The sequence below is a fragment of the Bufo bufo genome, chromosome 1, assembly GCF_905171765.1.
Source record: "Bufo bufo chromosome 1, aBufBuf1.1, whole genome shotgun sequence".
Taxonomy (NCBI): Eukaryota; Metazoa; Chordata; class Amphibia; order Anura; family Bufonidae; genus Bufo; species Bufo bufo.
This window is the reverse complement of record NC_053389.1, coordinates 170,949,330-170,972,579: the sequence shown is the minus strand read 5'-3', so window position 1 is coordinate 170,972,579 and position 23,250 is coordinate 170,949,330. Positions and strand designations below refer to the sequence as shown.

The 23,250-nt window shown below is 43.0% G+C and overlaps 1 protein-coding gene across 1 annotated transcript in view; it reads right to left on the bottom strand.

Moving 5' to 3' along the window:
• The window catches only part of ST14 (ST14 transmembrane serine protease matriptase), a 49,188-nt gene extending 33,115 nt beyond the window's left edge, over positions 1 to 16,073 (bottom strand). Inside the window, exon 1 of the mRNA XM_040432083.1 lies at positions 15,781 to 16,073. Within this exon, the coding sequence (XP_040288017.1) occupies positions 15,781 to 15,819 (39 nt within the window). The 5' untranslated portion in view covers positions 15,820 to 16,073. The remainder of the gene's footprint in view (positions 1 to 15,780) is intronic.
• Between the last annotated feature and the right edge of the window lie 7,177 nt (positions 16,074 to 23,250).

Genomic DNA, 23,250 nt, shown 5'->3' with positions numbered 1-23,250 from the left:
ATTCTGCCTGGCAATGCTCCTGCATTTGCCCTGGAGGCGATGCTCATTGTGAAGTGTTGTGTGCTTTCAGCTCCCCTCTGCCCTGAGTGACAGCTGTAGTGTTTAACCAGGAGACCTCTACAACGGTCACACAGACCACAGGGGAGAGGTTGTGAGGAACGTCAAGGCAGAGAGCACTGCCTCCAGGGCATTTCAGGAGCAAAGCACGGCAGAATAAAAGTTCACATTCAGACTATTCATGATAACAAAAGATCCACAAAAAGCTCCCATCCCCTGTCTAGTGCTGTCAGCAGTTTTGAGTGTGCAAAACTGCTGACAGACTCCTTTTAAAACTAAACCCAATTGGTACGGCTGTGCCTATAACAACCAATATTGTAAAATTAAAAAGGGTGTTTTTATTGTACAAAAGTAGTAGGGACAGTCTAGTCAGGCACTGAAAAATGATCTACAAGTCAGTACCAATGGTGGCGATTTCCTCCAGCTTGGTAGTCTAGCTCAGCTCTACTACGGAGTTAGAGGTAGTCTGAGACACACACCCCTATCTCATCATTGGTTCACACCGCTGCTCTGCCTCCTCTGATTGGCTGCTGTATACAAATCCATAAAAGGCAGGTCAGTGCAAGGAGAGCAGAGTTACTAAACCACCACTGAGAAAGAAGAGGATGGCTGGGAAAAATAAAACTAAAAAAAAAAAAAAAAAGTTTTAGAAACCGAAAAAGAAAAATGCTGCAACTTTAAGAGGTTAATAGTCATGACTGCAGAGGACACATAGTGGGTGCAGTCACCGTACACAAGAGAGCTGAAACCAGACACAGCCGGACAGAGAACTGACAAAGAAACGCCTGAACACCTTCCTGCAGGTAGGGTGTCATGGCCTCCAGCTGTCTAATAAGTGTAAGATACAGCAGGGGATGTCTGTGTCAGGATAGCACCCTGATCCATTCAATCCTTTAGGGCCATGCACACATCCACATTATTTTTTTTTCGGATCCATGTGGCCTTTACGCAAATTACAGAACAGGCCCGATTCTGGTCCATTTTGCAGATGGCAGCGAGAAAAATTAAGAATGCACACAGAAGGTAACTGTATTTTGTGGATCCGCAGTCGTGTGCAAATTAGGCCTCTTTCACACAACCGTTTTTTTCCGTTCCGTATACAGAACCATTCATTTCAATGAAAAAAAATATATAAATAATATTTCCCAAAAGGAGTTATACATTAAGCGACACGTATATCACTCAGCTATACAACCTACAAAGATACACGAGTCTCCATGTAAAAAAACAAAAAACTGTATCAACACCATATACATATCAAAAATATATTTTATTAGTACATCACTTCATAATATCTATTCACATGATTGACAATACACAACATTTAAAATATTAAAACAAAAATGACTGATGGTACATGACTGTTGACAGGATAATAAAGTGCTAGTGCAATTCATTTCAATGGTTCCGCAAAAAACACGGAAGGTACTCTGTATGCATTCCGTTGAAAGATAGAACATGTCCTATTATCACCCGCAAATCACATTCCATGGCTCCATTCAAGTCAATGGGTCAGCAAAAAAAAGGAACACATACGGAATGTACTCTGTATGTCTTCCGTATCTATTGAAAATTTTATGCCCAGTCCAATTTTTTCTATTTAATTACTGTATATGCCATTTGAGAACGGAAACAAAAAAACAGAACAATGGACTTCAAAACACTGAAAAAGCCATACAGTCGTGTGCAGGAGGCCTAAGGCCCCCTTCACACGGGTGTCACGGGTGAGGGCCGCATGCGTTCAGGGTGCTTTGTGGGAAACCCGCGCGAGTAGGCACGCAATTGCAGTCAGTTTTGTCTGCGATTGCGTTCTGATGTTCAGTTTTTTTCCGCGCGAGTGCAATGCGGTACCCAGACCCGAACTTCTTCACTGAAGTTTGGGTTAGGTGTTCTATTCCTTTTATTATTTTCCCTTATAACATGGTGTAGTGTCCCACTAGGTAAAGGTGGGCACTACACAAGGGTCAATTGGGCTACGTTGTTCTCCACCTCCTGTGGAACATGGTTATTGTATTTTATATTGCATTTTAATGTATAATTGTCATTTTATTAATGTTATCTCCTGAGTACCAGGCCTATTAGGGGTGTAATTCCTCCTCCTAGACTGTAGAGGGAGCTAGGGAACCCCCTAGTATAAATAGCCAGGTCCAGACCAGAAGCCAGAAGTGTACAAAAGCCAAGAGTCACCTTAGCCAGAGATTAGCTGAGGAGCAGCTTCTGATATGCAGCTAGACAGCCCAGGCTTCTAGCTTGCCACCAGGAGAGGGTTTTGCATCCTGAGAAACCTGAAGTTCCTATAAGAGTACAGAGCAGAGCTATTGTTCCAGCCAAACAGAGAGCTGAAGGGCAGAAGGATATACACTCACCTAAAGAATTATTAGGAACACCATACTAATACGGTGTTGGACCCCTTTTGCCTTCAGAACTGCCTTAATTCTACGTGGCAATGATTCAACAAGGTGCTGATAGCATTCTTTAGAAATGTTGGCCCATATTGATAGGATAGCATCTTGCAGTTGATGGACATTTGAGGGATGCACATCCAGGGCACGAAGCTCCCATTCCACCACATCCCAAAGATCCTCTATTGGGTTGAGATCTGGTGACTGTGGGGGACATTTTAGTACAGTGAACTCATTGTCATGTTCAAGAAACCAATTTTAAATGATTCGAGCTTTGTGACATGGTGCATTATCCTGCTCGAAGTGCCATCAGAGGATGGATACATGTTCTCATTCTGTTTACGCCAAATTCGGACTCTACCATTTGAATGTCTCAACAGAAATCGAGACTCATCAGACCAGGCAACATTTTTCCAGTCTTCAACAGTCCAATTTTGGTGAGCTTCTGCAAATTGTAGCCTCTTTTTCCTATTTGTAGTGGAGATGAGTGGTACCCGGTGGGGTATTCTGCTGTTGTAGCCCATCCGCCTTAAGGTTGTGCATGTTGTGGCTTCACAAATGCTTTGCTGAATACCTCGGTTGTAACGAGTGGTTATTTCAGTCAACGTTGCTCTTCGATCAGCTTGAATCAGTCGGCCCATTCTCCTCTGACCTCTAGCATCCACAAGGCATTTTTGCCCACAGGACCGCTGCATACTGGATGTTTTTCCCTTTTCACACCATTCTTTGTAAACCCTAGAAATGGTTGTGCGTGAAAATCCCAGTAACTGAGCAGATTGTGAAATACTCAGACCGCCCGTCTGGAACCAACAACCATGCCACGCTCAAAATTGCTTAAATCACCTTTCTTTCCCATTCTGACATTCAGTTTGGAGTTCAGGAGATTGTCTTGACCAGGACCACCTTCCTAAATGCATTGAAGCAACTGCCATGTGATTGGTTGACTAGATAATTGCATTAATGAGAAATAGAACAGGTGTTCCTAATAATTCTTTAGGTGAGTGTATATATGCAAAGCAAGGAGATATATACCTGAGGAAGTTTCCCTAACCAAGGATAAAGCCAGCAATAGGGCATACGGGCCTTGGGATGAAGACAGACAGGATTCTGAGGAAAAGTGCAGCCTGATCTGTAAGTGTTTAACCCTCTGAGTATCTTGCAAGAACATTGTGCCTGCCATTGGATGTAAAGCCTGCCTGTCACCCTCTTGTACAAGTGGAACTGACCAAAAACTGTAAAAAGTTAACTGTTTCAGTAAAAGGAAGTTTTGGTTCACTGCAACTTGTGTTCCTCCTCTATTACTGCAACAAATCGGTGTGCCACCGTTACCGGCACTGACGTCACGAACTTTAGGGGATCTTGCCACAGGCACATTAAACCTACAACACCTAGGGCACCTCACCTACCATCTGGCCTGGTCCCTATATACAGAGAGTACCCCAGAGGATCCAAGTGCCAGCCTCTCCATCACTGCTGTACGCCTGCCCAGGGTCTTCCATAAACTGTGAGTAACCAAGAGCAACCCTCGTTTCGCTCACCCTGCAGGGCTGCGTACAGCAATGGTTATAAAGGAAGATAATAGCATTCCTAATACAAAAGAGTAAAATGTCACTTGAGGGTTAAAATATTAAAAACACAACTCACCTAATCCACTTGATCGCACAGCCGAAATAGTCTTCTTTCAGGACCTGCAAAAGGACCTTTGATGGCGTAATTGTGCTCATCACGTGGTGAGCGCGGTGACGTCAGTGCAGGTCCTGCTGAATGAAGGTCATTCAGCAGGACCTGCGCTGACATCACCACGCGGCGAGCGCGATTACATCAAAGGTCCTTTTGCAGGTCCTGAAAGAAGAAAGAGGACGATGCCGGCTGCGCGAACAGGTGTATGAGGAGAGGCTGCGACATGTCAGGAGAGGTGACAGCTCCTCTCTATCCCTAGGAAAATGTATGGTATCTACAGAACGTCGCTGCGTCCACAGGGAATATTTGCCTCACGAAAAGCCTGATAACAGAGCACACAGCCACTGTCCGGCTTTGTTCACATCTGCTTTTGAGCCTCCATTAAAAACGACAGACAAAATACAGCAGCACGATGCACTAGTTGTCTGACTCCCTTATTGTCAATGAGCCTTTGGCTTCCATCATGGCAGGGATCTGCCACTTCCGTTATTTTCGTTCTGCTACTATGATAGAGCAAATTAATGGGGATGACAACGCAGATGTGATCGAAGCCTCGGGCAGATTATCGGGAATGATCTTTCCTGCGAATGATCGGGAATCTAGCCATGTAAATGTGCTGCCGATCACCCGATGAATGAGTAAAACGCTCGTTCATCAGGTGATCCTGTCATTCATGCAGCAGATCGTTACAGCAATCTGCTGTATGAGGAGAGTTAATTTTTTTTAGTTTTAACCCCTCACGGCACATTTTACTAAGCATTCTGTATTAAGAATGCTATTATTTTCCCTTATAACAATGTTATAAGGGAAAATAATACAGTGAATTTACTTTAAAGGGATTCTGTCATCAGCATTTCACTTTTTTTCACCCTTCCCATAGCTCCCTAGCATGCTTACATTTAATAAAAACGTTACCTCTGGCATCAATCCTGGACTTCTAGAACCATCAAAAACGATCTTTATAACTTATGCAAATGAGGGCTCGCAAGTGCCCAGGGGCGGCGTTACACTCGTAGGTGCCCTGCTTGCTCAGCCTTTTCATTGCGTCCCCCCGCCCCTTCCTACCCTCCGCCCCGCCCATCCTTTCCCTCTGACCGCCTTTCTACTAACTTGTTATTCCGCCGAGATCCCGCGCCTGCGCAGTCAGTCAGTCGGCCGGCGGATGCGCACTGCGATGCCCATTCCTTGTACGGCATCACAGTAACTATTGCGCATGCACCGGCTAACGGCGGACTGACTGTGATGCCATACAAGGAATGGGCATCGCAGTGCGCATGCGCCGACGGACTGACTGCGCAGGCGCGGGATCTCGGCGGAATAACAAGTTAGTAGAAAGGCGGTCAGAGGGAAAGGATGGGCGGGCGGAGGGATGCAATGAAAAGGCTGAGCAAGCAGGGCACCTACGAGGGTAACGCCGCCCCTGGGCACTTGCGATCCCTCATTTGCATAAGTTATAAAGATCGTTTTTGATGGTTCTATAAGTCCGGGATTGAGGCCAGAGGTAACGTTTTTATTAACTGTAAGCATGCTAGGGAGCTATGGGAAGGGTTAAAAAAGTGAAATGCTGATGACAGACTCCCTTTAATGGGGTCCGGGGTTGCTCATCCCCATCATCTAGCAACCATGCATGAAAATCGCACCGCAACCGCACTTGCTTGCGATTTTCACACAGCCCCATTCATTTCTATGGGGCCTGCGTTGCGTTAAAAACGCAGAATATAGAACATGCTGCGATTTTCACGCAACGCACAAGTGATGCGTGAAAATCACCGCTCATCTGCACAGCCCCATTGAAGTGAATAGGTCCGGATTCAGTGCGGGTGCAATGCGTTCACCTCACGCATTGCACCCGCGTGGAATTCCCGTCCGTGTGACAATAAATTGCCATCATCCCGGTTTCCAGGAGCTCGCAGTCTAATTTCCCTATTTGACACAGTGTATCACTCCCATCATCCCCAATGCAGTGCCTATACACAGACTTTGCTGGAGATTACTACTAGGAATCAGTCAGCAGATTCCTCCCTTTGATGAGGTTCTGTGTGCGTTCCTGAGAGATGATTAATCAGCAGTCGTTAAGTCATTCCCACAACCTCACTAATGACATATTCACACACTAAATAGGGTTAATGGAACAATTAGATGCACGTAACCTTGTGTCACCAGTATAAGCTGGCAGCAACAGCAGCGAGCTGTAACGTATACTCACCATATGACTACCACCATCACCTTACCTAGAAGGACTTGTAACAAACCCTCAGCCCCTCTCTTCACCACCTCCTCAGGCAGAGAGTTCCATAATCTCACTGCTCTTACCGTAAAGAATCCTCTTCTATGTTTGTGTAGAAACCTTCTTTCCTCCAGACGCAGAGGATGTCCCCTCGTCACAGTCCTGGGTATTTATACATAGTTATTAGAGCTCCCTGGAGTTTTTTTTTTTTTTTTAACTAATCCTTTAGTAAAGTTGCTTTCTGGTTGCTGTCCACTCTCAGGAATGGTGTTTTGTAGTCAGGCCTACTTGGCAGAACACATCGAAGCAGGTCTCGTCTCAAGCTCTGCTTGTAAGGGCTCATTCAAAGGACCGTATCTTTTTTTGCGGTCGGCAAATTGCAAAAAATGCGGTTGTGTGAATGGGCTCTTAGGAACTCTCTACTCTAAGGCCCCCTGCACACAACCGTTTTTTCCCCCCGTTTACTGGCCGTTTTTTGCGTTCCGTATACGGTCCATATACGGAACCATTCATTTCAATGGTTCAGCAAAAAAAAAAAACGGAATGTACCCCGTATGCATTCCGTTTCCGTATTTCCGTTCCAAGATAGAACATGTCCTATTATTGCCCGCAAATCACGTTCCGTGGCTCTATTCAAGTCAATGGGTCCGCAAAAAAATGGAACACATACGGAAATGCATCCGTATGTCTTCCGTTCAGTTTTTTTGCGGAACCATCTATTGAAATTGTTATGCCCAGCCCAATTTTATCTATGTAATTACTGTATATGCCATATGGAAAAACAGAACAGAAACAAAAAAACGGAACAATGGATCCGTGAAAAACGGACCGCAAAACACTGAAAAAGCCAGGACGTTTTTCATACTTCTGCCTCATCTGAATGCAGTAAGAAAATCATCATTAGAAACTCACTGCCGGCTACTTGAAGGTACTGCTGGCGGTTTGGGATGGCTTTTGCCGCTGACAGGTTCCCTTTAAAGTGGTGACCCTGAGGATTAAGCCTTTGACAGTGAATCCCAGTATTAACCCTTTAGCATCGAACCACTGAGTCACTGAGCACGATCTCGAGGAGCAGAATATTACAAAGCGGTAGGAAATGTAGGGTATTATAAGGACACGTGATAGTAGGGCCCCTGGTATAGGATTGGCATGAGGGTCCTACAGCTACAGGCTCCTCCTGCAGTCATACAAGTGATGGAATATTAGACGGATCTTCGCTATTTGGTGGGCGCTGCACTGCCTCCAAAAGGAGTGGGTCTTATGCAGGTCCTAAATGCCCTTAGTCACGCTGTAGATGCGAGTCACTTCACCAGCTGTGCCAACACACACATACACACCTCAGCTCTGTATCTGATATACACAGAACCCAAAGTGAGATCCTTGCCCTGGGAATACCAACCTTTCATCACCAGGCAGAATAGTCTACAGCCACAGGATCCACACCCCCCATTCCCCAGTTTGGGCTAATGCTAATCACACAACAGCGGAAACCAGTCGCATTTCATTTCTCTATTCAGGATTTGCATACCAGACCAGACGTATAGAAACTTCTGGGGAGAGACAAACTGTAATACAATTGTACAGTCTCCCTGTTATCAGCCACGTCAGGCTAGGATGACAGGACATGCAGAAACCTCCCTGCCCCCGCAATCACGACTTCTTGTCACATATCCCATGAGAACCTTCTATATTGTATGCGAGAGCCTCTCCTCGTGACGACTCAATCAGTGCTGCCAGTGTCCGACTGCGCGTGAACCCCCCTCTCGCCCATTCAGAACTTCTAGTAGGAATAAGAAAGGAATGGCACGACGAGTCATAACAATAGATGTTACAGAATTGTTATTACATGGGGAATACAAGTAGTTAGTAAAACAGACATGTCAGGAGAGGTGACAGCTCCTCTCTATCCCTAGGAAAATGTATGGCATCTACAGAACGTCGCTGCGTCCACAGGGAATATTTGCCTCACGAAAAGCCTGATAACAGAGCACAAAGCTACGGTCCGGCTTTGTTCACATCTGCTTTTGAGACTCCACCTCGAGCCTCCATTAAAAACGACAGACAAAATACAGCAGCACGATGCACTAGTTGTCTGGCAACATGCCGGACGCCATGGTGGAGAGCCAACTGACTCCGTTATTGTCAATGAGCCTTTGGCTTCCATCATGGCAGGGATCTGCCACTTCCGTTATTTTCGTTCTGCTACTATGATAGAGCAAATTAATGGGGATGACGACGCAGATGTGATTGAAGCCAGGGGGAGATTATCGGGAATGATCTTTCCTGCGAATGCTTGTTCCCAACAATCTGGCCATGTAAATGTGCCGCCGATCACCCGATGAATGAGTGAAACGCTCGTTCATCGGGTGATCCTGTCATTCATGCAGCAGACCGTTAGTCTAAACAGCAATCTGCTGCTCAGGAGCCATGATTCTGTATGGGATGAGGGATGGCAATAGAGATCCCACAACCTAAGGCTCCATTCACACGTCCACAAATGGGTCCGCATCCGTTCCGTAATTTTGCGGAATGGGTGCGGACCCATTCATTTTCTATGAGGACGGAATGGATGCGGACAGCACACAGTGTGCTGTCCGCATCCGCGGAGCGCGGCCCCGATCTTCGGGTCCGCAGCTCCGCAAAAGATAGAACATGTCCTATTCATGTCCGCAGCTTGCGGACAAGAATAAGCATTTCTATAGGGGTGCCGGGCGGGTGTGTTGCGGATCTGCAACACACCACGGACGTGTGAATGGACCCTAAGGCCTAGTTCACACGAATGTGTGTGATCCGTGGCCGTATTGCGGCCCCACAATACATGGCCACAGTTCCGTGTGCATTCCGCATCTCGGATGCGGACCCATTCACTTCAATGGGTCCGCAAATCCGGAATTGCGGAACGGCCGCACGGAATGGGAGCCCTCGGAAGCACTACGGAGTGCTTCCGTGGGGTTGCGTCCCGTACTTCCGTTCAGCAAAAAGATAGAACATGTCCTATCTTTTTGCGGAACAGGCGGATCCATTAAAGTGAATGGGTCCACGATCCGATGCGGCTGACCTACGGCCGGTGATCGTGCATTGCGGCCCGCATTAGGCCTAGTTCACATGAACGTTTTTTTTTTGCGAGTGTACGGGCCGTTTTTTTTGTGTTCCGTATACGGTATCATTCATTTCAATGAATGTGTTCCGTATGCATTCCGTTTCCGTATTTCCGTTCCGTTGAAAGATAGAACATGCCCGCAAATCATGTTCCGTGGCTCCATTCAAGTCAATGGGTCTGCAAAAAAACGGAACACATACGGAAATGCATCCGTATGTCTTCCGTATCTGTTCCGTTTTTGCTGAACCATCTATTGAAAATGTTATGCCCAGCCCAATTTTTTCTTTGTAATTACTGTATACTGTATATGGCAAACGGAAAGGAAACGGAAACACAACGGAACTCAAAAACGGAACAATGGATCAGTGAAAAACGGACCGCAAAAAACTATAAAAGCCATACGTTTGTGTGAACTAGGCCTAATACAGTGAAGGAGATCGCTGCGTGTAAATACAGCGGTCTCCTTCACCAAACGATCAGCCGACTGTCGGGAAAGAACGCTTCCTTCATGACAATCGGACGCTCAGTTGACCCATGTAAATCCAGCTTTAAGGTTGTATTACACCTGCTGATTTTTTTCGGCAGATGATGGCTAACAAAAGTTTGTATGAATGCTTGGGAGCGATCACTTGGCAGCGTAATTCTGCCGCCAATTGCCTGATGCAAACGCTTATTCATTTGGCAATTGTGATTTTTATTCACGCTGTATAATTACAATCTGCCGCCGCCAAACCACCATACAGCATGGGTCTCCCCCGCAAGCGAGCAGGCGATTGCCGGGAGGGAACGGTTTAATGACAATTATCTCACGGATCCTCGACAAATGATCTCACTGATCTCATCAGGTTTGTCGACTATGAGGTCTGCAGTGTTTGTGACACCTTCATGGTGCTGCCTTCAGCTTCTCAGCTCCGCATTGACAGAAACCGGGATCTCCACATTCCTGAGCAGTGTTTTACGTAATCCTGGTGTCCGCGGTTCAGATCACTACGCTCAAGAACAAATCGTGTGCAGGATCCATGAATGAAAATGGTTATGGATACTGTGACATAATGGTCATCTGGCAGAGTCATCTGCCCTGGTGGGTGGAAGCAAGATCCTCTGGGATTCTCAGAAATTCTGTACAAGCAACGTTATGACGGTGACAGAAGTCGGAAAACCTGGACCCTTCACCCCCACCGACCAATCATTTTTCGAGAGCAGTTAAGAAAATGAAAGCTGTATGTTGATTAGTTGCCATGGGCAACAAGGTCAGGTTCTCTGTTAAGACACTCAAATGAGGCCCTTGGGGCCTGCCCTGTTGTCATGGCAGCTTAAGGTTCCATTCACACGTCCGTAATTTGGGTCCGCATCCGTTCCGCAATTTGCAGGACAGGTGCGGACCCATTCACTTTCAATGGGGCTGGAATCGATGCGGATCCGCATTTCCAGGATCCGCAATTCCATTGCCGAAAAAAATTTAACATGTCCTATTCTTGTCCGCAATTGCGGACTACAAAAGGCATTTTTTATTATAGTGTCGGCGATGTGCGGACCGCATATTGCGGATCGCACATTGTCGGTGTCTGTGTTTTGCGGTATCCGCAAAACGCTTACGGACATGTGAATGGACCCTAAAGTCAACTAGTCTCTGCATGGACTTCCCAATATGTCACTACCATATCTGACCAGTGTGGAGATCACATGACAGGAAGTCCATGGAAATGGTCTGATGATGGTACCATGGCAACCTCAGAGCAAGCAGAATACTGTAGCAGTGAGGGGGATCAGGAGAAGAGAAACAAAAAAATCGATAAGAAAACACCTGAGTGTCAATCCCATTGCCTTTGGCAAAATCTCTACTTGCTGTCAGTGAATGGAAAAAATCAGTTTACATCCAAGAGGCAAAAAAAAAGAAAAAAAGAGACAGCATCCAGTACAATAAACAGGAGGCATGATTGCAGGATGGGCACTGAGTAACCCACCAGAACCTCACACTGTTGTGCAAATGGGTATGATGCCCATGGTGAGGTTTTGGGCCATTACCGGGACTCTGGTAAACACAGCGGGGAGACATACAGTGTCCATCATCCCGGGTCCAGATTATTCCCAATGACAAAAAGTTATCAATGCGGATGAATCATTAGACAGACACAGCTCAGCTATGCCGTGGGAATGCCAATCCAACAAAATCTCCTAAAATGAAGTCTCATGTGGCTGTTCTGTGAATGCCACATCTGGATGCCTTAAGTCAGTAATAGACTGCTAGGACCCCAGATGACGGCCCCGCCACGAGCAGCTTCCAGTAATACATCCTTCTCATAAATGAGTCATCAGCAGGAGGATCTGAGTAACAGAAGTTACCTAACAGAAACGGAAACAGCGTTTTATCCAGGAAAGACTGGGCACACTGGGTAACCATCCCATGCCACTCTTTCTAAGAAGGCTGGGTGATAGCCATTGAGAAATCCCATACCAGGGAATTGTCACCCAACTACCCCAGCATTCTGCCCAGCAAATCTGACTATTCAGAGGTTTATCTCCTGCAGTGCAGTATATTCAGGAGCCTAGGGGAGCTGGAGGCCATTACATCTCCCACAGGGACCCAGCCATGCTAGAAATATATAAGAAAACAGCTAAGCCAATTATTTAAAAAGGTCCTATGCACACCACTTAGGTTTTAAAATTAAGTGGAGAGCAGAAAGTTTTATAGAAGGAAAAAAAATAAACTTGAAGGGGTTGGCTCCTCTAGGACCTGCACCTATCTCTAGAACAGAGCTCGCAAAGCAAAAAAGCGAGCAGACCGTGCACGTGCGGCCACCCTCATTCATTTCTATGGGAGTTGAGCAGCTCGCTCAGCCATTTTCGAAAGTCCCATAAAAATGAATGGGAAACACACTGCGCAAGCGTGGCCACCGCTCCACACTCCAGTCACTTCTATGGAGCTGAAGGAAATAGCCAGCACTCGTCTATTTTCGGCAGTCTCATGTAAATAAACGGAGGGTGGTTGCACGTGCGATTGCTAAGGCCCATGATTCGATGACTGGTCACGTGAACGTGCCATCATCACTTCTGACCTGAAGTGAGATGGGATTAAGCGCCAACCGCCATTCTTAAAGGGGTGGGCCCATCTCATACATCAGATATCGCAAGGCTATGTCACCCTCTAGAACAGAGCCCGCAAAGTGAAGGTGAGCGGACTGAGCATGAGCAGCCACCCTCCATTCATTTCTTTGAGCACCGATTTAGTTATTTCTATCAGCTCCATAGAAGTGAATGGAGCGGCAGCCACGCTTGCGCAGTGTGCTTCCCATTCATTTTTATGGGACTTCCAAAAATAGTCGAGCAAGCTGTTCAACTCCCACAGAAATGAATGGAGGGCAGCCACTGATGCAAGATCTGCTCTCCTTCACTTTGTGTGCTCCATTCTAGAGATCGGTGCGGGCCCCACTTCTGAAACCTGCACCTATCAGACATTGGGGGTATATCCTAGCAATATGTCCCCCGTGTATGAGATGGGATAACCCCTTTAAAACTGGCAGTTGGCACTTTATCCCATCTCACCCCAGGCCAGAAGTGATGAGGTCACGTCTATCGTTCATGTGACCACTGGACATGTGAATGATGGACGTGACATCATCACTTCTGGTCTGATGGGAAGCCCCTGGGACAGGACACGCAATGCTGGCACTGAGTGACCCTTAGAGGGCGAGTTAAGGGAATATTCCACTTACAACATTATCCTCTATAACTATTAGATCACCGACTGTCTGGCGACTAGGTCCCCCACTGATTATGAGAATGGGGCCCCGTGGGAACCCTGAAATTAATGGAGCAGCAGGTTGAGCATGCGCATTGCTACTTCATCCATCTTTATGGTACTGCCCAAAAGAGCCAAGCGGTTGAACTCTGGCAGTCCCATAGAGATGAATGAGCATGCTCGACCTGCCACTCCATTCATTTCAGACGTCATTGTTGTGTACGGGATTCCCCAACAGTCAGACCCACCAATCTAACAGTAGGGGATAACTTCATGTAATCCGAATAACTCTAAGCTTTTTTTTTGGTTTGTTTTATAGCCCTGTCTGCTCCCCTGGTAATAAAAAAAAAAAAAACATTAATCCCCTACCATTTCCAGCACTTCATCTTCAGTTCTCACCTGCGGTTGTGTATCAGATACCGCCGACACCAGTGACTGGCTGCAGCGGTAACATGCCGTACACTGGTACATCACCACTACACGGTAAACACAGACCAGACCTGGAAATGGCAGTGGGACTGATTGGCGACTATTTGATCATTTATTATTTTAACGTATTTAGGGGCTTCAGGCACTGTGACAAATAAGTCAGACAACCCTTTGACCCTGATATTACACCACCCCCCCCCCCCCATTTGTATGTCAGACAGGAAGATTAAAGGGGACCTGTCACCACACAATGCAATGCAATCTTATAGAGCAGGAAGAGCTGAGCAGATCGATGTATACATGTGTAGGAAACTTCAGCAAAACCTGTCTTTTATACATTTATATCTTTGCTTTTTTACTTGCTCTGAACCGCTATCAGTGACTGACAGCCATCTCTGTATGCCAACACCTCGGCTCTATACGGATGCTGCTCACAGCAGGCGGAAAAAAAGCAAAGATCTAAAAGGTATAAAATACAGGTTTTACTAAATCGTTTCGTACGAAAATATAGATCAATCTGCTCAGCTCTCCCTGCTCTATAACATGGTGCTGTCAGATTGCATTGCATTTAGTGCCGCCAGGTCCTCTTTAAGTTCCGAGTAGCTGGGGGTCAAGGATGATGGGAGTGATACATTGTGTTTGTGAGATTAGAGAACTGCATACAAACAACATTGCTGACTCTCCATGCAGAACGTCCCTCACAGATGGGACCGTCTTCAGGAGCGACGCTCTGCATAACTTGTGCTGCAGCCAATTTCCTGTAGGTAACGGCCGCCATAAAATAAATCCACTACATGACACAGCAGAACAAGCGCCAAGGTTACACAATCCCTATAAAACTTCCCGGCTGATCAGCCCTTAAAAGGGTCGTCCAGCCTTTTTCTAAGTGAAGGCCTAAGACATGACTAGCTGATCGGCTAGGGTCCAACACCCCGCACCCCCGTGGATCAGCTGTTCTTCGCACTACACAGCACCTTGGTGCATCAGGGGGAAGTTATGTTTCCCCTTGCTATTTCCAAACTCTCTGCTTGCCATCAGTGAATAAGAACTCTCTAACCATACAGAGACCCTGTTCTTCTGCATGTATACAGTGTCAGCTAAACACCACAGCAGAACTAATGGCCTGATAGTCTGTTACAATATTACAGGGTAAAGCCTCAGCCACACAGTCAGTGTTTGGTCAGTGATTGTGAGCCAAAACCAGGTGCGGCTCTAAACACAGAACAGGAGCAGATATTTCCCTTAGACCTTATTTCTGTGTAGCCTCCACTTCTGGCTTTGGATCACAATCACTGACCGAACACTGACGTGTGAATGAGGCTTAATGGTTTATGCACACAAATGTATTTTTTTGTCCGTGTCTGCTGGTATTTTTTGCAGCCCCTATACGACTCCATTAATTTCAACGGGTGTGCAAAAAACAAAACGACTGTGTGCATTCCGTATTCGCAAGTCCGTTCCGCAAAATAAGAACATGTCCTATTCTTCTCTGTTTTGCGGACAAGGACAGGCATTGTTACAATGGATTAACAAAAAAAACTAATGTAACACGGACGTCATCCGTTTTGTTTTTGCAGACCGCAAAAAACAAAAGGTTGTGTCCGTGAGCCCTTAGACACGTAACTACTGTGGCTATTAGTCTACATATTATATGCGACAGGAAGTGGACAGAAGAGCTGACGCTCATTCACCCATCATCCATACAATCACCCACAACACTCAGCAATAACATCATTCAAAATGATGGTCCCCGAGGGGATCCTGAAAATCTGAATATCACAGCCAGGGGTGCACCTAGCCTTTCTGCTGCCCGAGGCGATCGCCTCACCTGGCCTCATTGGTGGTGCACCCCTGATCACAGCCACACCTGATAGGAGTTGTAGTAAGAAACCGAAGCATACACTCCAGAATGTATAGACATTTAAGGGCGGTAAGAGCATGTTGGGGGTTGTATAGTATACTAATGGATTACACTACACACAACCTGTAGCCTGAAATGAGTGGTGTTACTACAACGCCCATTATACCCTGACAGTCCGAGAATGCTGGAAGGTGCAATTATCGTTCAACCAAGCTAGAGGGCAGCAGAGCTCTGGTCTAAACCACCGCAACCGGCTAAAACACTGGCCCCAGCCCCGGCTCTTACCTGCGGGCGGTTGTTGTACTTGATGTCCGGCTCCTTCATGGTGGCGGCCGCTGTGGTACTGCTGCTCCCGGGGTCTTCCGTTCAGGTGTCTTAGGGCGAGAAGTCTGCCGCTCCTACCCCAGGTACGAATCTCCAGGTGTGTCCTCAGCCCCCGGGAGGAATCACGTGACTGAGGCAGCTCCGCCCACTGCCCAGGTGTGTCACCGGCCGGATCAGTCATGTGACGAGGGACAGCCCCGCCTTCTGCTCCAGGTAAGAGAGCGCTACGGCCGCAGGAGAGGGACAGAAACTAAGAAGACGGGGGTTGGGAGCGAAACTGCCACTTTACTCACCCCTCCCCTCCAGGAAACTTTCCTCCTCTGATATATAACACCCCCCTCCTTCCCCCGCAATCACTGAAAATATACCCGAGATCACTGTGACCCTATGTACAACTGTCTACAGTGTACACCCTCCATGACCGCTGTCTGTACAGTGTATATACACCCTCCGTCACTGGTGACTGTGTACAGCACCTGTATACACTAATCACCGCTGACTGCATGTACAGTATCTATACAGCCTCATAACCAGTGTCTGTATATATATATATATATATATATATATATATAGTATCTATACAGCCCCATAGTGTCTATATATATACAGTATCTATACAGCCTCATAACCAGTGTCTATATATATATAGTATCTATACAGCCCCATAGTGTCTATATATATACAGTATCTATACAGCCTCATAACCAGTGTCTATATATATATAGTATCTATACAGCCCCATAGTGTCTATATATAGAGTATCTATACAGCCTCATAACCAGTGTCTATATATACATATATATATATAGTATCTATACAGCCCCATAGTGTCTATATATACAGTATCTATACAGCCCCATAACCAGTGTCTATATATACATATATATATATATAGTATCTATACAGCCCCATAGTGTCTATATATACAGTATCTATACAGCCTCATAACCAGTGTCTGTATATATATATATATATATATATATATATATAGTATCTATACAGCCCCATAGTGTCTATATATATACAGTATCTATACAGCCTCATAACCAGTGTCTATATATATATAGTATCTATACAGCCCCATAGTGTCTATATATATACAGTATCTATACAGCCTCATAACCAGTGTCTATATATATATAGTATCTATACAGCCCCATAGTGTCTATATATAGAGTATCTATACAGCCTCATAACCAGTGTCTATATATACATATATATATATAGTATCTATACAGCCCCATAGTGTCTATATATACAGTATCTATACAGCCCCATAACCAGTGTCTATATATACATATATATATATATAGTATCTATACAGCCCCATAGTGTCTATATATACAGTATCTATACAGCCTCATAACCAGTGTCTATATATATATATATATATATATATATATATAGTATCTATACAGCCTCATAGTGTCTATATATATACAGTATCTATACAGCCTCATAACCAGTGTCTATATATATATAGTATCTATACAGCCCCATAGTGTCTATATATAGAGTATCTATACAGCCTCATAACCAGTGTCTATATATACATATATATATATATAGTATCTATACAGCCCCATAGTGTCTATATATACAGTATCTATACAGCCCCATAACCAGTGTCTATATATACATATATATATATATATAGTATCTATACAGCCCCATAGTGTCTATATATACAGTATCTATACAGCCCCATAACCAGTGTCTATATATACAGTATCTATACAGCCCTATAACCAGTGTCTATATATACAGTATCTATACAGCCCCATAACTAGTGCCTATATATACAGTATCTATACAGCCTCATAACTAGTGTCTATATATATATACAGTATCTATACAGCCTCATAACTAGTGTCTATATATATACAGTATCTATACAGCCTCATAACTAGTGTCTATATATACAGTATCTATACAGCCCCATAACTAGTGTCTATATATACAGTATCTATACAGCCCCATAACTAGTGTCTATATATACAGTATCTATACAGCCTCATAACTAGTATCTGTATGTACAGTATCTATACAGCCTCATAACTAGTGTCTATAAATACAGTATCTATACAGCCCCATAACTAGTGTCTATATATACAGTATCTATACAGCCTCATAACTAGTGTCTATATATATACAGTATCTATACAGCCTCATAACTAGTGTCTATATATACAGTATCTATACAGCCCCATAACTAGTGTCTATATATACAGTATCTGTACAGCCCCATAACTAGTATCTATATATACAGTATCTATACAGCCTCATAACTAGTGTCTGTATGTACAGTATCTATACAGCCCCATAACTAGTGTCTATATATACAGTATCTATACAGCCTCATAACTAGTGTCTGTATGTACAGGATCTATACAGCCCCATAACTAGTGTCTATATATACAGTATCTATACAGCCCTATAACTAGTGTCTATATATACAGTATCTATACAGCCTCATAACTAGTGTCTGTATGTACAGTATCTATACAGCCTCATAACTAGTGTCTGTATGTACAGGATCTATACAGCCCCATAACTAGTGTCTATATATACTGTATCTATACAGCCCCATAACTAGTCTGTATGTACAGTATCTATACAGCCCCATAACTAGTGTCTATATATACAGTATCTATACAGCCCCATAACTAGTGTCTATATATACAGTATCTATACAGCCCTATAGTGTCTATGTACAGTATCTATACAGCCCCATAACTAGTGTCTGTATGTACAGTATCTATACAGCCCTATAGTGTCTATGTACAGTATCTATACAGCCCCATAGTGTCTATATATACAGTATCTATACAGATCTATAGTGTGTCTATGTACAGTATCTATACAGCCCCATAGTGTCTATATATACAGTATCTATACAGCCCCATAACTAGTGTCTATATATACAGTATCTATACAGCCCCATAACTAGTGTCTATATGTACAGTATCTATACAGCCCCATAGTGTCTATATATACAGTATCTATACAGATCTATAGTGTGTCTATGTACAGTATCTATACAGCCCCATAACTAGTGTCTATATATACAGTATCTATACAGCCCCATAACTAGTGTCTATATATACAGTATCTATACAGCCTCATAACTAGTGTCTGTATGTACAGTATCTATACAGCCTCATAACTAGTGTCTGTATGTACAGTATCTATACAGCCCCATAACTAGTGTCTATATATAGAGTATCTATACAGCCCCATAACTAGTGTCTATATATACAGTATCTATACAGCCTCATAATTAGTGTCTATATATATACAGTATCTATACAGCCTCATAACTAGTGTCTATATATACAGTATCTATACAGCCCCATAACTAGTGTCTATATATACAGTATCTATACAGCCCCATAACTAGTGTCTATATATACAGTATCTATACAGCCCCATAACTAGTGTCTGTATGTACAGTATCTATACAGCCTCATAACTAGTGTCTGTATGTACAGTATCTATACAGCCCCATAACTAGTGTCTATATATACAGTATCTATACAGCCCCATAACTAGTGTCTATATATACAGTATCTGTACAGCCCCATAACTAGTATCTATATATACAGTATCTATACAGCCTCATAACTAGTGTCTGTATGTACAGTATCTATACAGCCCCATAACTAGTGTCTATATATACAGTATCTATACAGCCTCATAACTAGTGTCTGTATGTACAGGATCTATACAGCCCCATAACTAGTGTCTATATATACAGTATCTATACAGCCCCATAACTAGTCTGTATGTACAGTATCTATACAGCCCTATAACTAGTGTCTATATATACAGTATCTATACAGCCTCATAACTAGTGTCTGTATGTACAGTATCTATACAGCCTCATAACTAGTGTCTGTATGTACAGGATCTATACAGCCCCATAACTAGTGTCTATATATACTGTATCTATACAGCCCCATAACTAGTCTGTATGTACAGTATCTATACAGCCCCATAACTAGTGTCTATATATACAGTATCTATACAGCCCCATAACTAGTGTCTATATATACAGTATCTATACAGCCCTATAGTGTCTATGTACAGTATCTATACAGCCCCATAACTAGTGTCTGTATGTACAGTATCTATACAGCCCTATAGTGTCTATGTACAGTATCTATACAGCCCCATAGTGTCTATATATACAGTATCTATACAGATCTATAGTGTGTCTATGTACAGTATCTATACAGCCCCATAGTGTCTATATATACAGTATCTATACAGCCCCATAACTAGTGTCTATATATACAGTATCTATACAGCCCCATAACTAGTGTCTATATGTACAGTATCTATACAGCCCCATAGTGTCTATATATACAGTATCTATACAGATCTATAGTGTGTCTATGTACAGTATCTATACAGCCCCATAACTAGTGTCTATATATACAGTATCTATACAGCCCCATAACTAGTGTCTATATATACAGTATCTATACAGCCTCATAACTAGTGTCTGTATGTACAGTATCTATACAGCCTCATAACTAGTGTCTGTATGTACAGTATCTATACAGCCCCATAACTAGTGTCTATATATAGAGTATCTATACAGCCCCATAACTAGTGTCTATATATACAGTATCTATACAGCCTCATAATTAGTGTCTATATATATACAGTATCTATACAGCCTCATAACTAGTGTCTATATATACAGTATCTATACAGCCCCATAACTAGTGTCTATATATACAGTATCTATACAGCCCCATAACTAGTGTCTATATATACAGTATCTATACAGCCCCATAACTAGTGTCTGTATGTACAGTATCTATACAGCCTCATAACTAGTGTCTGTATGTACAGTATCTATACAGCCCCATAACTAGTGTCTATATATACAGTATCTATACAGCCCCATAACTAGTGTCTATATATACAGTATCTATACAGTCCTATAGTGTCTATGTACAGTATCTATACAGCCCCATAACTAGTGTCTGTATGTACAGTATCTATACAGCCCTATAGTGTCTATGTAGAGTATCTATACAGCCCCATAGTGTCTATATATACAGTATCTATACAGATCTATAGTGTGTCTATGTACAGTATCTATACAGCCCCATAGTGTCTATATATACAGTATCTATACAGTCCCATAACTAGTGTCTATATATACAGTATCTATACAGCCCCATAACTAGTGTCTATATGTACAGTATCTATATAGCCCCATAGTGTCTATATATACAGTATCTATACAGATCTATAGTGTGTCTATGTACAGTATCTATACAGCCCCATAACTAGTGTCTGTATGTACAGTATCTATACAGCCCCATAACTAGTGTCTATATATACAGTATCTATACAGCCCCATAACTAGTGTCTGTATGTACAGTATTTATACAGCCCTATAGTGTCTATGTACAGTATCTATACAGCCCCATAGTGTCTATATATACAGTATCTATATAGCCCCATAACTAGTGTCTATATATACAGTATCTATACAGCCCTATAGTGTGTCTATGTACAGTATCTATACAGCCCCATAACTAGTGTCTATATATACAGTATCTATACAGCCCTATAGTGTGTCTATGTACAGTATCTATACAGCCCCATAACTAGTGTCTATATATACAGTATCTATACAGCCCCATAACTAGTGTCTGTATGTACAGTATCTATACAGCCCCATGACTAGTCTATAAATACAGTATCTATACAGCCCCATAACTAGTGTCTATATATACAGTATCTATACAGCCTCATAACTAGTGTCTGTATGTACAGTATCTATACAGCCCCATAACTAGTGTCTATATATAGAGTATCTATACAGCCCCATAACTAGTGTCTATATATACAGTATCTATACAGCCTCATAACTAGTGTCTCTATATATATACAGTATCTATACAGCCTCATAACTAGTGTCTATATATACAGTATCTATACAGCCCCATACTAGTGTCTGTATGTACAGTATCTATACAGCCTCATAACTAGTGTCTGTATGTACAGTATCTATACAGCCCCATAACTAGTGTCTATATATACAGTATCTATATAGCCCCATAACTAGTGTCTATATATACAGTATCTATACAGTCCTATAGTGTCTATGTACAGTATCTATACAGCCCCATTACTAGTGTCTGTATGTACAGTATCTATACAGCCCTATAGTGTCTATGTAGAGTATCTATACAGCCCCATAGTGTCTATATATACAGTATCTATACAGATCTATAGTGTGTCTATGTACAGTATCTATACAGCCCCATAGTGTCTATATATACATTATCTATATAGCCCCATAACTAGTGTCTATATATACAGTATCTATACAGCCCTATAGTGTGTCTATGTACAGTATCTATAAAGCCCTATAACTAGTGTCTATATATACAGTATCTATACAGCCCTATAGTGTGTCTATGTACAGTATCTATACAGCCCCATAACTAGTGTCTACATATACAGTATCTATACAGCCCCATAACTAGTGTCTGTATGTACAGTATCTATACAGCCCCATAACTAGTGTCTATAAATACAGTATCTATACAGCCCCATAACTAGTGTCTATATATACAGTATCTATACAGCCCCATAGTGTCTATATATACAGTATCTATACAGCCTCATAACTAGTGTCTGTATGTACAGTATTTATACAGCCCTATAGTGTCTATGTACAGTATCTATACAGCCCAATAACTAGTGTCTATATATACAGTATCTATACAGATCTATAGTGTGTCTATGTACAGTATCTATACAGCCCCATAACTAGTGTCTATATATACAGTATCTATACAGATCTATAGTGTGTCTATGTACAGTATCTATACAGCCCCATAACTAGTGTCTATATATACAGTATCTATACAGCCCCATAACTAGTGTCTGTATGTACAGTATTTATACAGCCCTATAGTGTCTATGTACAGTATCTATACAGCCCTATAGTGTCTATGTACAATATCTATACAGCCCCATAGTGTCTATGTACAGTATCTATACAGCCCCATAACTAGTGTCTATATATACAGTATCTATACAGCCCCATAACTAGTGTCTGTATGTACAGTATCTATACAGCCTCATAACTAGTGTCTGTATGTACAGTATCTATACAGCCCCATAAGTAGTGTCTGTATGTACAGTATCTATACGGCCCTATAGTGTCTATGTACAGTATCTATACAGCCCCACAGTGTCTATATATACAGTATCTATACAGCCCCATAACTAGTATCTATATATACAGTATCTATACAGATCTATAGTGTGTCTATGTACAGTATCTATACAGCCCCATAACTAGTGTCTATATATACAGTATCTGTACAGCCCTATAGTCTGTCTATGTACAGTCTCTATACAGCCCCATAACTAGTGTCTATATATACAGTATCT